The sequence below is a fragment of the Arachis hypogaea genome, chromosome 13 (genome assembly GCF_003086295.3).
Source record: "Arachis hypogaea cultivar Tifrunner chromosome 13, arahy.Tifrunner.gnm2.J5K5, whole genome shotgun sequence".
Taxonomy (NCBI): Eukaryota; Viridiplantae; Streptophyta; class Magnoliopsida; order Fabales; family Fabaceae; genus Arachis; species Arachis hypogaea.
Window position 1 is genome coordinate 20,947,587 of NC_092048.1, and position 14,580 is coordinate 20,962,166.

The 14,580-nt window shown below is 28.2% G+C and overlaps 1 protein-coding gene across 1 annotated transcript; it reads right to left on the minus strand.

Moving 5' to 3' along the window:
- Window positions 1-4,149: 4,149 nt before the first annotated feature.
- Window positions 4,150-7,478, minus strand: LOC112732934 (heparanase-like protein 2). Its single transcript, XM_072210592.1, has 8 exons — window positions 7,236-7,478; window positions 6,145-6,181; window positions 5,663-5,843; window positions 5,425-5,567; window positions 5,094-5,324; window positions 4,790-4,979; window positions 4,567-4,692; window positions 4,150-4,477 (listed from the first exon to the last, which is right to left on the minus strand). The coding sequence occupies exons 1-8, from the start codon at window positions 7,476-7,478 to the stop codon at window positions 4,369-4,371; spliced, it is 1,260 nt and encodes a 419-aa protein (XP_072066693.1). The 3' UTR covers window positions 4,150-4,368.
- Window positions 7,479-14,580: the final 7,102 nt, after the last annotated feature.

Sequence of the window (14,580 nt, forward strand, 5' to 3'; positions counted from 1 at the left end):
CAGTAAGGCCATCAACAATGCATCTAACGCAATTGTACTTCATTGGATTATCAACATCAATTACAAATTGGAAAATTTTATCCCGAGTCATTATTGTATTTATTGGTAACAAAAATGTTATCAATGCATACAACAAGAAAGCTCTCCTAAATCTGGGACCCCCTCTTGAATTTTCTACCATGATTTATCTCAAAGCATTTGGACTTTTTTTCTTGAACTCTAAAAACATGCGCTCATGCTCTTTAGTTACCTCCTTGAATGGGTCACCTATTTTAAAGAAAATAATGAGAGTAAACATGATTATAATCAAACTCGGTAAACATGTATAATCAAACTCAGAGTATAATCAAACTCAGCAGTCAACATGATAATCAAACTCAGCATAGCACGATATTTTTAATGCAACCATTGCTTTAATAGCTTCAATATGTAAAAAATTCAGCAAGCAGGTCATTAGTGATTCAATATATAGTTATACTCCTATACCACTCAAGTGATATTAAAAAATCAAATTTAATAGTAACATAATGAAGGATCTTAAAACATGTTATACAGCATGTTTGATTTTATACAGTCAATCCTAATTAATAAAATCAAAGGATCTTAAAGAAATTTTAATTATTACCGTATGCACGTAATCCCAAGACAGCTGCAAATGAATCCCAAGTAACATTTACTTTTCCTATTGGAGTGAGAAGATAAAATTTGGAGGGATTATAGGCGTTTGCAAGGGCCAAAATCAAATCATGGTTTAAATTTCTCTTTGGAATACCCAAGAGGAATCCAAAACCCATTGCTCGGACCTCGTTGCATTGCGCATCATTCAAATAATCATAACAAAGTGTTGCTAACAAGTTTGGTGTGCATCTCGTGTCAACATAGCACTACATTAATGAAAATACTAATCATATTCAAATCAAATTATAGATATAAAGTAGTAGCGTGCTCAGTTTCAATTCAAATTACCAAGTTACAATTAGTTAAAGTAATAAACATTTTAGTAAGGCAATAATGTAACATCTATATGAATAACATTATAATCAAACTATGTAGTTACTATATAGAATGAGAATAGTAGAATATTGAATCTCCCCTTTTCCCTTTATATTAATTACCATTACTACATTGACAGAAAAAAAAAAAAGACCATATCAGAATTTCTATTAGTGACACTGTTTCTTTTCAATTACCATTACTAACACTTAATTTTTAGACCATGTTGACTATATATAACAAGAAGGAATGTTGTTTCTTAAATTATGAAAAATAGGACCTGAAGTGCTAAACAGCAATCAAAGATATTTATTAGACATGAAATGGAGTAAAATGATGTCTAGACAAAATGAAGCATGGGAACAAGACTAAAAAAAAGAGGAGCTTACTTACAGAACCTTTCCTTAGGCAGAGTCAGAATGAGATACTAAATATTTAACAAGTATATATATAAAGGAAGGAACAGGGTGCATATCCAACATGAATGTAGCACAAAATGAAAATTTCATTATCATGAAACTTACAATTATACCCAAGGTGCCACCACTAAACCAACAGTTAAATCTACTTGCTTTCAATTTTTGCTAGAAATCTACTTGCTTTCAATTTTTGCTAGAAGAACCTTTAATAATCTAGAGATTTGACACATTCACCCATAAAACTTAGAAATAACTGAAGCATAGCATAACCCAACACGAATGGCAATCATATAAAACACATGCAGCAGAATGAAGAAGCAAATTATGTTATATCCCATTATTAGTTTTTCTTCTTTTGGATTACTCCCCTGTCAGCTTCTTTTTTTTTTCAATTTTTATATATCATTTTTATCATATATTGCCAAAATTTTTAGCTAATTGATAATGAACTGGTTTCCAACTAAAAAGACCTGCAGATTCTTCGTGCTTCTTTATTAATTGCTAAAGTGGCAAAATAAAAGATTTGAACTCAATACTGCATTCAGTGGCTATTATTCCTAAAATTCAGAGATAATAATCAAACACTATAATACAGCATGTGTTAGCTAAAGTGACATTTGTTTCGTTGTGTAAACTAATATTTAGTAAAGCACTATGCATAATAAAATCAGAGCATGCAAAGACCTTATCAGATGGAAAAAAATCCAACATAAAAGATAAAAAAATAAAGACAAAATACCTTTCTCCACTCCATCTCCTTTGAAGTTTCTTTGGATACATTTTTTGTCTTTGGTGTCTCTATTTTCTGGCTCTCTTTCTACTCGTTTTGGTGCAGTCTTCTTTCGCATATTTCAAAACTAGCAAATTAAACAATCAAACTCCAATCAAATTTAAAAAGTAAAAAAAGTTAAAACTCAATAATCAAATTAAGGCATAATCAAATAAACTCCAAATCATATCACAAAAATCCAGTTATAATCAAACATGCTGTAGATATCACATTTGTTTAAGTCTGAAGAAAATGGAGACTTAGAAATTAAGGCATGAATATCCATGCCGAGTTTAAAATATAAAGGATAATGGCATAGTGATTTGGCATGAGGCCAGCAGAAATCATCTCTTTGAATAAAATACAAGCGTCATCAGACATGCCATTTTGTGCATATCCTGAAATCAAACAAGACCAAGAAACAGTGTTTCTTTGGAGCATTTCAGCAAATAGCTTCCGTGCACAAAATAAATTGCCAATTCTGATATAAATGTTGACAAGAGTATTGGACAGGAAAGCATCCAACTATGCTATAGTATAGTTTTTAAAAATTGAGCATAATCAAACACAATTAATAGTCTACTAATAATCAATTGTTAAAATTAGCTTACTGAGACTTTAATTCAAAACCCTAACTTAAATATTTTTAGTACAAACTATGCACAACACAAATTTATTTATAGAAACTCAAAATGAAGAAGGAAAATGCAGTCGAAGAAGCTGATAGAAGCTCAAAACGAACAAGAAAAATTCCATTGAAAAAGCTGATAGAATAAAACAAGGAAAATGCAAGAAAAATGTAGAATCAAACAAGGAATAGAAATTTACCTTACAGAATCAAACAAAAAAAACAATCGATGAAATTCGTGCCTGAGACAGAGAGCACCACTACGCCCAAGACAGAGGAAGGAGAATCGCAACCGCGCCTGAAAGAGAGCGAAGGAGAATCGTGCCACCGGAGAGAGAGGGAAAGAGAATCGTGCCACCGGAGAGAGAGAAGGAGAATCACCGTTGAGAATGAGGATGAGAAAGGAGTCGCGTCAGAGAGTGAGAATGAGAGTAAGGGAACGAGAAAGAAGAACGTTGTTTTAGCGAACGAGTGAGAGTAAGATTGAGAGTGAAGTTTTTATTTTTAATTTTTGAATTTTATATTTTGTATTATATACGTATATAAATACGTACAGTAGCTGAAAGTGGTGGCTGAAAGTGGTGTGCATGTCGCACAACTAATATTTAATTATAATAAAAAAGTTAAAAATTTAAGATAGCTAAGGAAGATTGTTACTAATAACTTAGGTAATGTTATTAAGAATGAAACTTGCTGACAATTTACCACTAGTATATATTATAATACCATATTTTTATTATAAAGCAATATTAAGAAATTATCTATGAGTATTTCAAATTTTATTTAATTATAAAATTAAATTGTTATATATGAATAATAGTGTCAATTAATCAATTAGTTTTTAAACATGTAAATAATATACGTATCCTTGAAGTCATCAATAATAAAAAGATATAAATATATAACTAATAATTGAAAATAAAAAATTAAAAAAATAATCATAAACTATTTCCAGCAATATATATATATATATATATATATATATATATCTTAACAACTCTAAGTTCTATAAAAAAAAATAAAAAAAAAAACATTAGAAAATCCTAATAATTTATTTTGTAGGAGGTGCACATGCAGGTGCATTGAAATTATTGATTTGCACAAAGACTATTGAATGAGGTGCAACTTTGATTGGAGAAGAAGAAGCATCAACAATCTTTGGTTTAAGCTCTGGAATTTTCTTTGACTTGGTGAGTTCCAATGGAGTTCCATTCAAAAGCACAACATCACTTTGAATGTTTCCATCTTTAGGTGTCAAGTGGTACTCTTCCCTTTTCAATGAATCCATCAAATTCAATTTTTCTTCTTCCTCCTCTTCTTCTTCTTTTTCTTTTTCCTCCTCTTCTTCTTCTTTTTCTTTTTCTTCTGATGCCAACTCCTCCGGATAAAGATTCATGTCATTCACAAGAAAGACATTGAAAGATGTCGACTTCTCCATGTTTATTAATAGCAATGTGATTCCACTCTGAAACAATAGTTAGATTCATATTATGTTATAACTTTTAAAAAGTTGTTTTAAAATTAAAAAAAAAAACTTTTAAAATATATAAATAAAATTATTAGTTTACCCTTTTTTTTGAACAATGAGTATATGTACGTAGATATGGTGAACTATCATGAGAAATAGAAAGCACATTGGTTCCCATAAGTCGATGCCACAAAAGTGCTCTGTTTAAAGAAAATAAAATTGTTATCTATTCAAAAATGACATTTAATTTAACTACTTAAATGAATATGAATGAATATATGTGACATACCCATAATAATCTGGATTAGGAATGAATGATGTGGTATTCAGCAAAGCATAATCTCCTCCAATCAAAGATTGTCTACAATAAACTTTATGGTTGAAGGTTGATGTCATACCCAATTGGTCCAAATACCTATAGTTATTATTAATTAAAAAAATTATTAGAAAAAATATGTAAAAGAAACTAGAGAGCTGAAATTCAATTTAAAATAAAAAAAAAAAAAACTTACCAAAAGCCATTAACAAAAGTATGTGATACATCTTTGCCTCCACCATTATAAGCTCCACCAGATTCTCCAACCCATGCTCCAGCCCGTGGTGTAAATTCCTTCACCGCCGTTGAAACATCCTTGAAAGTTTGTGCAATTTTGCTCAAGAAATATGGGTCTTGAACCTTGCTAATAAGATCCCTATCAACACCTATATAGTATAATTTTATAATATAATTATATTCTTAGAATTAAACAAATTAATCAAGCAACAAAAAACATATATGTTTATTGTTATCGTTATTATTATTATTATGATACGTACCAGCACCAAGGTTATAAATGTGATGTGTAACTCCATCAATGACACCAGGTCCAACATGTTGCAAGAAGCTATCAAACCATTCTTTATCATAAAATCCAGCTGGACCCAACACATTTGGTCTTGTGGCATTTGGGTATAATGAGTTAACTATGTGCCTTAGTTTTGTGATATCTTTTGCATATTGAACACTATCTATTCTTGCTGATACTCCTTCAGAGCATAGCTCGTTTTCTATATGATTAATTAACACAAGATGTTAAATTTATAAAAAATCATGGGTAAAAATTAAATTAGTTAATTAAAAAAGATAAGTTTTAATTTAATTTGGTACCTAATTCATATGAGTCTATATTGTATCCTTTTGAGACAGTGTACTTCATGAGGTATATGGCATTGTTTGGATTCCAATTTAATTGGTCCTCATTGGAATTTTTCTTTTCAATAAGTGCGTTTAAGCTAAATGTAAATTTGACACTGCAAAGTTTAAAGTAAATAAGACAAGATAAGATTCATTGTTTGTGAAGTAATTATAATAACATTGAGAAATTAAAATAATATATATTAATTACCCAGTTTTGTTGAAAAAGTGATTCACTTCATCCCATCTTTTTCTTGAAAGACATCCAACATTGAACCCAAACAAGCCGTTATCTTCCTTTCTCATAGTTGGGCATTGCTTTTGCTTCTCAAATTGACAAATAATTTGATCTTGTAGTGAAGCTCCTAATTTAATCCTGAGAGGATTGAATGCTGCAACAATTTTAAAAATAATTAAATTAGATGAACTTTTGAATGATTAATAATAATGTGGAATACACCATTATTTTCTTTTAGTTTTTTAAATATTTACTAACAAAAATACAGTGATTAATCATTTTATCGCGAGTCATTTACTTAAGAATAAACGGTTAGATTATTTATTAATAATAAAATGGTCATTCAAAAAAAAAAAAATAAGCATTTGAGATTTAAGAATATAGATATAAATTAATAAATAAATAAGCATTATGATATTTTAAAATAGTTTGACTTCATAGAAAATATAGCTTACCCTTGATTGCGTTTGAGAGTATCTCGTTATTCAAATCCTGCATAAAAGTTGCAAAAACAATAATTAATTACATTATGATATTTAAACGGTGCTTGTTCCGGTACGTAGAATATATTTATCTGATAAGCATTACTTATTTTTTTTATTTATTTTTAAAATATTATATCATTATATATACTAATAAAATACCCTAAAAAAATTATAAAAGAACAAAGATAATATTTTATTATTCTTATTAACCAACTAAATAACTTTTTACTATTGTGTTCGAAATTAAAATCCTTTTACAATTACAAAAAAAACAAATAATCTTAATCTAATAATTTAAAAAATGAAAAAAAAAAAAGAGCAAAGAACCCTAATTATTTATCTGAAAAAATGGCTATCTGTTCATCTTCATTCCGGAAAAAACAAATCACCAGCATTGTCAGCAGACTCCGCCGGATATGGTGAAGCTGAACCCGACGTGAGTTGCCTGAATATGCGGTGCTTCAGGTGCGCGACAATGCTCTCCATCGCGATCGACATCAGTAGTGCTCTGCGGAATAACAAAACTAATTATCGCATCCTTAATGAGACTAAGAAGTTTGCTGGTTGAAAACTTGGCTGGGTCGCTTCTGAAATCCTCTGCCATCAACCAATTCAGCCCGAGCTTTATCACTTGTCGCCTTCATTACCTGATTTTGCCATCTTCGGTGTCGCCAAACTTGCATCCTCCATTGTTTCGATACCGCATAGCTTGCAACCTTCTCTTTTCCTTTCCGCGTTCTCCATTAGTTAACGATGCATATGTCCCAAAGCCGGCTCCCAAGCGAGCGCCTCTTCCTGACCCAGTTCACCTCAGGGTCTTGGTGAAAATAGCTTCTTTTTTAGCAGCGTGACTTGAAGAACTGGATAAAGTTTGGACTTGAATATGAACAGATAGGGATTTATTTTATCAGGTGAATAATTGGATTTCTAATCTTTTTTTTTTTCATGATTAGATTAACTACCTATTTAAAAATGCATACGAAAACCTAAAAAAAATGCACACACTATTCTGAACAGTAATATACGACAATAATATCAAACAAAATAAATAAATAAAATACCAAGTTGAGAATCCCAGCATTTTCCCATGGACATTGATTATAATCACATTTATTAGATGGCCACCAATCCAATGTTGCACATATGAAATTCTCATCAGTTGTAGCAATGTTTGTGACTCCTTTCACTTTAAGCTTCACATCCGATGAAGAAGGAGAAAGGCAAGATAATACCAAGACAACTGCAAGGATAGCTACTCCCACGCACGGATTCACGTTCACATTCACACCCACATCCACAGCCATTGTGGGAGAAAAAGAGAAAATATTATGAAAATTTTCTGTTGATGTTACTTTAGAGGATAAAGCACAGTTATTTACTATTTATTTTATAGATAAGATTAAAAAAATATATAAAAAATTCATTTAAAGGAGAAAAATTATGTTTTGGACTCTGTTTAAGAAGTTTTAAATTTTTTTTTTTAACTTTTGACTTATGAAAAGTGGTCACGGATTTGTTATTTCCACTTTGTTGTGGGAGTAAGGTTACCAACATAAAAATATTTATAAATTAGACTCCATTTTTTTGTTTTTGGAAAAACCAATATTAAAATTTGCCTCTCTGTTTTTTACTTTCTACACATTTTCTTTTTTGTTTAATCAAAATTTCTATGAGATGAATCAGTTATCTCTGCTAGGGTTTATCATTCATTCTTCACTCTTCCCAGGTGAGACAATCCTTTTTAGCATTCCTCCTCCTCCCTTCTCTTTTTATATATTGCCGCTTTGTTCTTCTTCTTCACTACTAACTCCGGTCTGGTCCTTCTCTCGCATCTCTGCCCTTGCGAACTACTTTTGTAAGGTTTTATTTTATTTTATTGTCTTTTCTATGAAAATTATGTGAATTTGGATGCTCTTATTCTAGTAGGATCTCACGATAAATTTGAGACTCGATGCAAGTATAATTTGTACTTAACTCAATATTTCTATCTATGTAATGATCTATGTAAATAGACAATACTTGTCCAGTCAACTGTAACAAAAGTGGAATTCTTCAATGGATTTTGTAATAATTTTTGAGTATCCATGAACAAATATTTCTGACCAGTAAAGATTGATGGACTATTTAAAATTGTTTCTCTTTAGTTGACAATTGCATAAAATGGTAAGCATTTATGAGGAATGCATTTCATGGCTTTCACTTGGTCCGTGAAGCATCCACCCTTATATTCGGAACATGAAATTTATCATGCAACATTTTAACTGGCGTCTAAAGTTTCGATAATGTTTGGTAGTATTTGATATAATACAAATGTTCTAGGAATACTGGTTTGAAAAAATCTTGAAAATGAGGTGTGAATTGTAGCAAGAGACCTAAGTTGCTTGTAAAATTTGCCAAAATTTAGATGTTAGTAAAACAAGAATGATGTTAATATTTTACCTTCAAGATGGTGTAAGATGGTATTCCTTGTTATAAACTTGTCTATTATGATGAAATGCATGAAGAAGCTAGGTTGCAGTTCCTATATTCTCTAATTGTAAGAAAGTATTGAGTAGTACTTTGTTTCTTGTTTGCATTTCGGAACTTGTACCTCTGATTTTTTTTCCATCATAATTTTTTTTTGTGCTTAATTTGTGACATGATGTGATTTTTAAGATTTTTTGGTTTTGAAATACTGGAGCAAAAAAAAAGATTCACTGATATAATAAGAATAGTCTCACAATCTGAATTATATAACTAAATTTATTTATCCGTTAGTACTTTCTCATTTTGAATCCATTATCTAGTGAATGAGCTAAATATTACTTTACTGCATTGGACTTCATCTTACTTCCTTTATTTGTTCTTTTGTTTGTAAAAAAGAAGTTTTGCATCTTTATAAGTGCAAGATGAAAGCAAGAGTGATTATTGAACCAACAATAAATAATTATATTTTAAATATAAAGTTCTAGAGTATTCAAGTAAACTGGTCTTAGAAAATAAGTTTATTCATAATTGTTTTATGAATTTGAAGTTAACACAGGATTACTTTTACTATTTGGTTGTCTAAAACTGAAAGTGATAAAAAATACTCTAGGCATTAAAGTAGTAGAATTAGGTGCATATTAGTTCTCAAAAATTGGAGTAATATCCTAGTGTAATAATTATTTTACTTTATTTTATGATTGATGTTGTATTTTGTAGCTTTATATGATTACATGTATTGAATTTTGATCGAATTATCTAAAAAGAAAAAAAAATTAACGATATTAAAATAGTTCATATTCTAGAGATGTAATATAAGACCCTTTTTTTTTTAACTGAGATCCATGAAGTTTATCCACAGGTATGAGAGTGATAATTTTGAGAAAATAAGGGTGTACCTGAGAACAAACATGTTAAGCAATTTTCAATACATAATCAATTACTTAAAAAAAAAAAGAGAGAAAATATATTTATATGCTTAATGGTTCATTTTAAATCAGTGTGCAACTAAGTTTTAAAAATTTCTATCATAGGTGACAAATTTTCAGTAAATCATGTTTGGGTCTAATTTATTAAGCCTTAAAATAACATAAGAATTAAGAGATAAAAGAATAATTATGAAAAAAATAAGATAAACAAGAGGGAAGGATACTCTTAAAAAATTTATATCATTTACAAGTCAAAATTAGCAAGTATAAAATAATGGCTACCATATCAACCTAATCTTTACAGGATTTTAGTATTTACAGTCCCTTAACCTTTTTTCTTCATTAGCCGATTTTAACCAACACCTTTTGCAACTTTTGGAGTTGGCTTTGACACTATTTGTGACATTCACAAGTATGCACCAAGGTGTTGTCCTCATTCATATTCTCTCTATTAACTTTTTTCTGTTTTTCTTCATCCTACTCATCCCGGTCATATGATTTATGCTCACTATTAATCTTGTCATCTGAAAATTTTCGACCCATTACTTTCTGAACATCAATACATAATTCAAAATGAAGAAAAAAATAACCATGGAAAATAACACTTTTGTCAACGTAAAAACATGGAAAACAAGCCAAAGGTGATTACTAGTTTAAGATGCGGATAACGTAAAAATATGGAAAACAAGAAAACGTATTTGTTTAAGTTAATGGATGATATAATAACTCTGTCTGGATTATTCAAGTCATGAAGTGTCATAAAAGCATAGTTATCAGAACCGAACCGATGATCGAATCGGTCAGGTTACTGGATCACTGAGTCATTAGTTCAACCGGTGGATCATTAGTTGAACCGATTAACTCAGTCCTATAAAAATAAAAAATAAAATATAGCAAAAAATTTAGAATTAAAAATTTATAATACATATTTTTACTAATATTTTAAAAATATCTAGCTATTCTAAACAATATGAAACAAAAATAATAAGTATTTTATTAATTTTACTCTATCATAAATATTTTTATTTTGTTTTTATATTAAAATAACTATTATTTTCAAATTTTAATAATTTATTAATTAGTTTATATCTATTATACTATATATACTACAAATATTTATTAAAAAATAATATTAATAGATATTATATAATTATGAAAAGAAAATAATAAGTGAGTTTATAATTACTGTTAAATAAAAATATAATTAATTTAAGAATGAGCGAGCTTATAATTAAAATTAAAATAAATTAAATAGAAATAAATTATTTGCTGAAAAATATCAATATGTATTTTAATTTGCATATATATTAGTTACAAGCAAGTTAGCCTGGTGGTTATGGCTACCGTTTATCTCCTTGAGAGAGGGGGTTCAAACCACAACTATTTCATTTTGAGGAAATTTTAAAATTGAAACGGTTTGGTCGGACCGGTGTTTACCGAATTTGATCGGTTTCTACCGATTCACTTTGAGTTTGACCGATTCGCACCGATTTCTTATCTTGTGTGGTTCAATCATCGGATCGGACCGATATAAAATTCGATTTACCAATTTTTCGGTCGAATCGGCTGATCCGATCCGGTTTTAATAACAATGCATAAAAGATTTTGAAAACCTTTAAACAAAGGAACCAACATAAATAACACTCTATTTATCTATTTTCCCTCAAATAACTTCAATTCTTGACTTTAATTCCTTCAACAATCATCAAAACTCATTTTGAAAGTTCTTTCATTTTTGTTCTAACTGAATACAACTTTAAAAAAAATATTAATTTCTTTCATTCTTGTTCTAACTGAATACAATTTTTTATAAAAAAATTTACAAATGCAGCGATGATTCTAAGAGACGGATCTACTTTTATAGGTGTGGGGGCAAGCGCCCCTACTACAATTTGAAATTTTATTGAGTAGTATATAATAATAATAATATTTATTTGTCCCCCCTAAATTATTAAATTTGACCCCAAAATAATTTTTTATTCAACTTTTGACACTTGATAGTCAATTTAAAATTAAAACTTCATATTAGATGTCCATTATAATGATCAATTTTCAAATTTAAATAAGATTGGTATTCTTTCTTAGAAATCGACTCGAAAGAATATTATCTATTTATTTCTTCTTTTGAAATTAGCTTTAGTCTTTTTTCATAATAACTACACCAATTGAATGAACTTTTTCAATTATTAATATCATCAAAAGCTAATTGTATGAAAGTTGAGTTTTAAATGATTGTTTAACGACATATACAAAAAAAAAGACATTTTGATTATATTGTCAAGATTTCAAATTAAAATATGAAATATAAAAAATTAAATTTTAAATTATATGTTATTATTTAAATTACTATTTTAGTATTTTAATTTGTAGTTAGATATTTTGAAACCTAATCATATTTTACAATAACAAAATATAATTATAACAACAATTATGCTATGTATACATAAAATAATCAACAAATTTTAAAATATAAATTTTGAAATACAAAATACACATTAAAAATAAGTTAAATAATATATGTATTTATACACAAATTTATAATAGATAATTTGATAGCTAATTTTTTATGTAAACGTAATATTTTTATTATAAAATTATAATATTATGTTATATATATTTCGCCCCACTATCAAAATTTTTTCGATTCGTCATTGGGTTCTAATGCACCATGCATCAGTATAACAACAAATATAACAATCTTTGGCATTTGCATCGACATTTAATAGGCTACATTATTCTGGCAATTCCCTCCTCGCCATGTTGTAGCATATAGTCTTTCTTCATTTTCTTTACGACTGCATCATTAGTGCCGTAAAAAAATATAACAAATAGAAAAAGAGGTCCATTACTACATGTCCAATACTAAACTCCTGATTGAGTGTGTATATAAAAGTAAGCCAATCATAATACCCCACGATAAAATGATAGTAGATATAGTTGAAAAGATTACATGATCAAATGAGTTTTATGGCGAATATTTATAGAAAATTAAAGTACAAAACCAGCATCAATTATTAAAATAATCTAGCAGAAAATTCAAAAATTGACATCTATTGTGAAGACTCCGAATTGGAGGTGCTATTCTCTTGTTCTTGTTATTTGTATCTTTTATATATTTTCTCCAAAACCACAAAACTTGCATCAGACCATCATTTTGAACATGCAATAGAAATACATGTGGTTACATTGTGAACTTAGTCAATATAAATTTAACAAACACAAAAAGTCGTATAAGCCTAGAAGATGTCATTCCAAATCCTTTTCTTGTCATACACAAACATTAATGGATTATAATTAACAAATGCACCAAAGAAATGGGGATTAAACATAGGAACTTCAGGAACATGACTAACAAAATTTAAAGCATACTTCGAAATTTTGGATATATGCAATTCCAACAAAGTTGTCAAACTTAAATAACAAACCAGTGTATTAGGAATACAGAAGCTGAACAATGTCTATTCTCTAAGCTCACAACTAAAGTCTGTTCTCTTTCTTACTAACAGTGAATATTGAATGCAACTCTACTATATTATGATGACCAGAAATTTATTTATTGCGTATAATTAAAAGAAAATGCTACAAAAAAATTTAAAATTAATTAAGATAATATTTTTGTTAGAAGAGATTAAGACTTTCAATTCTCATGAGATATGTTCGATCAATTAATTTTTTTATGCAAATACATTACAAAATAATAAGTAATTAATTATTAGGCCTAACAATCCTATAGATAACAAGATTTAACTTCTAATTGATAAAGAAAGACCAATTTTACATAATGTATCTCTCGAACTCATGTCTCACATAATGTATTAAGATCGCTTCAACGGCTTACACTAATTTCTTTTAAAAAAAAAGCAAAAAAAAAAGGGTAGAGGAATAAAATAAAATAAAATAAAAATTGTGGTGCGAAAACAGTATAAAAACCTCCAAATTCATAAAAATTGCCATAGAAAAAGTAATAAAATTAAAAATAAAATGGAACCTGAATAGTGAGCAGGGACAGAAATGAATCACAACAACGTAGAGGAATTGAAAAGTGCGGTGCGGAGGCGATAGAAGGAGTGAAAGTAAAATAGAATATGAGTAGTGTACAGGGACAAAAATGAAATACAACAACGCAGAATAGTAGTATTAATGTCTAATGCAATTTTTAAAACTAAATTGTAACTTTTTAAGAAGTTATTAAGTATTTATGGAGAAATTAAAAAAAAAGTTATTCTTTTAAAATGAGTACTTTTAGAACTAAAAAACCAAATACAAAATAACTTATTTATAAGCTACTTTTAATATAAATATTTATTGTTTAAGCTATTTTTTTAAAAGGAACTTAATTAAACTGTATACCTAAACTAAACCTTTATCTTATACAAAATTTAGAGGATCTAAAATTCATGTTTATTATATGATTTATATGATTGATATTTATAGCGAGATATTTTTATTTAAATTAAATAAATATAAAATTTATAAAAATATATAAAGTATTCTGTAATTACAGATATGCACAATTAGCCTAATTTCGGTTACCGAGAGAGTTTCAAAAATTAAACACATCTCGGATTGTGTCAAAAGAGTTAGATGGGGTCTCAATATAATATAAACTCATATCGAGATATGCAAAATGCACGAATTGGTGACTCGTACCGAGATGTACTCATCCAATTTAATTCAAATAATTTTAAATTTTAAAATTATAAAAATATTTCATTTAAAATTTAGATTATTATAATTTAAATTAATATTTTAATTTAATTCAATAAAAATAAATATACTTGTATTATTGTATTAATTATTTATGAGTACTACAAAATTAATTTTAAAAAAATATATTATTAAATTAAATTATGCGCGTATAAAAATAAATTGACTATACTCTACACGTATAAATACATTATTAATTACTTATTATTAAAATGTACTTAATCTAATAATGCCATCTTCTATGTTGGTTTGATATAGTAAGATAACATCTATAAAATATAAAATTAATCTAATAATTTAATTATAA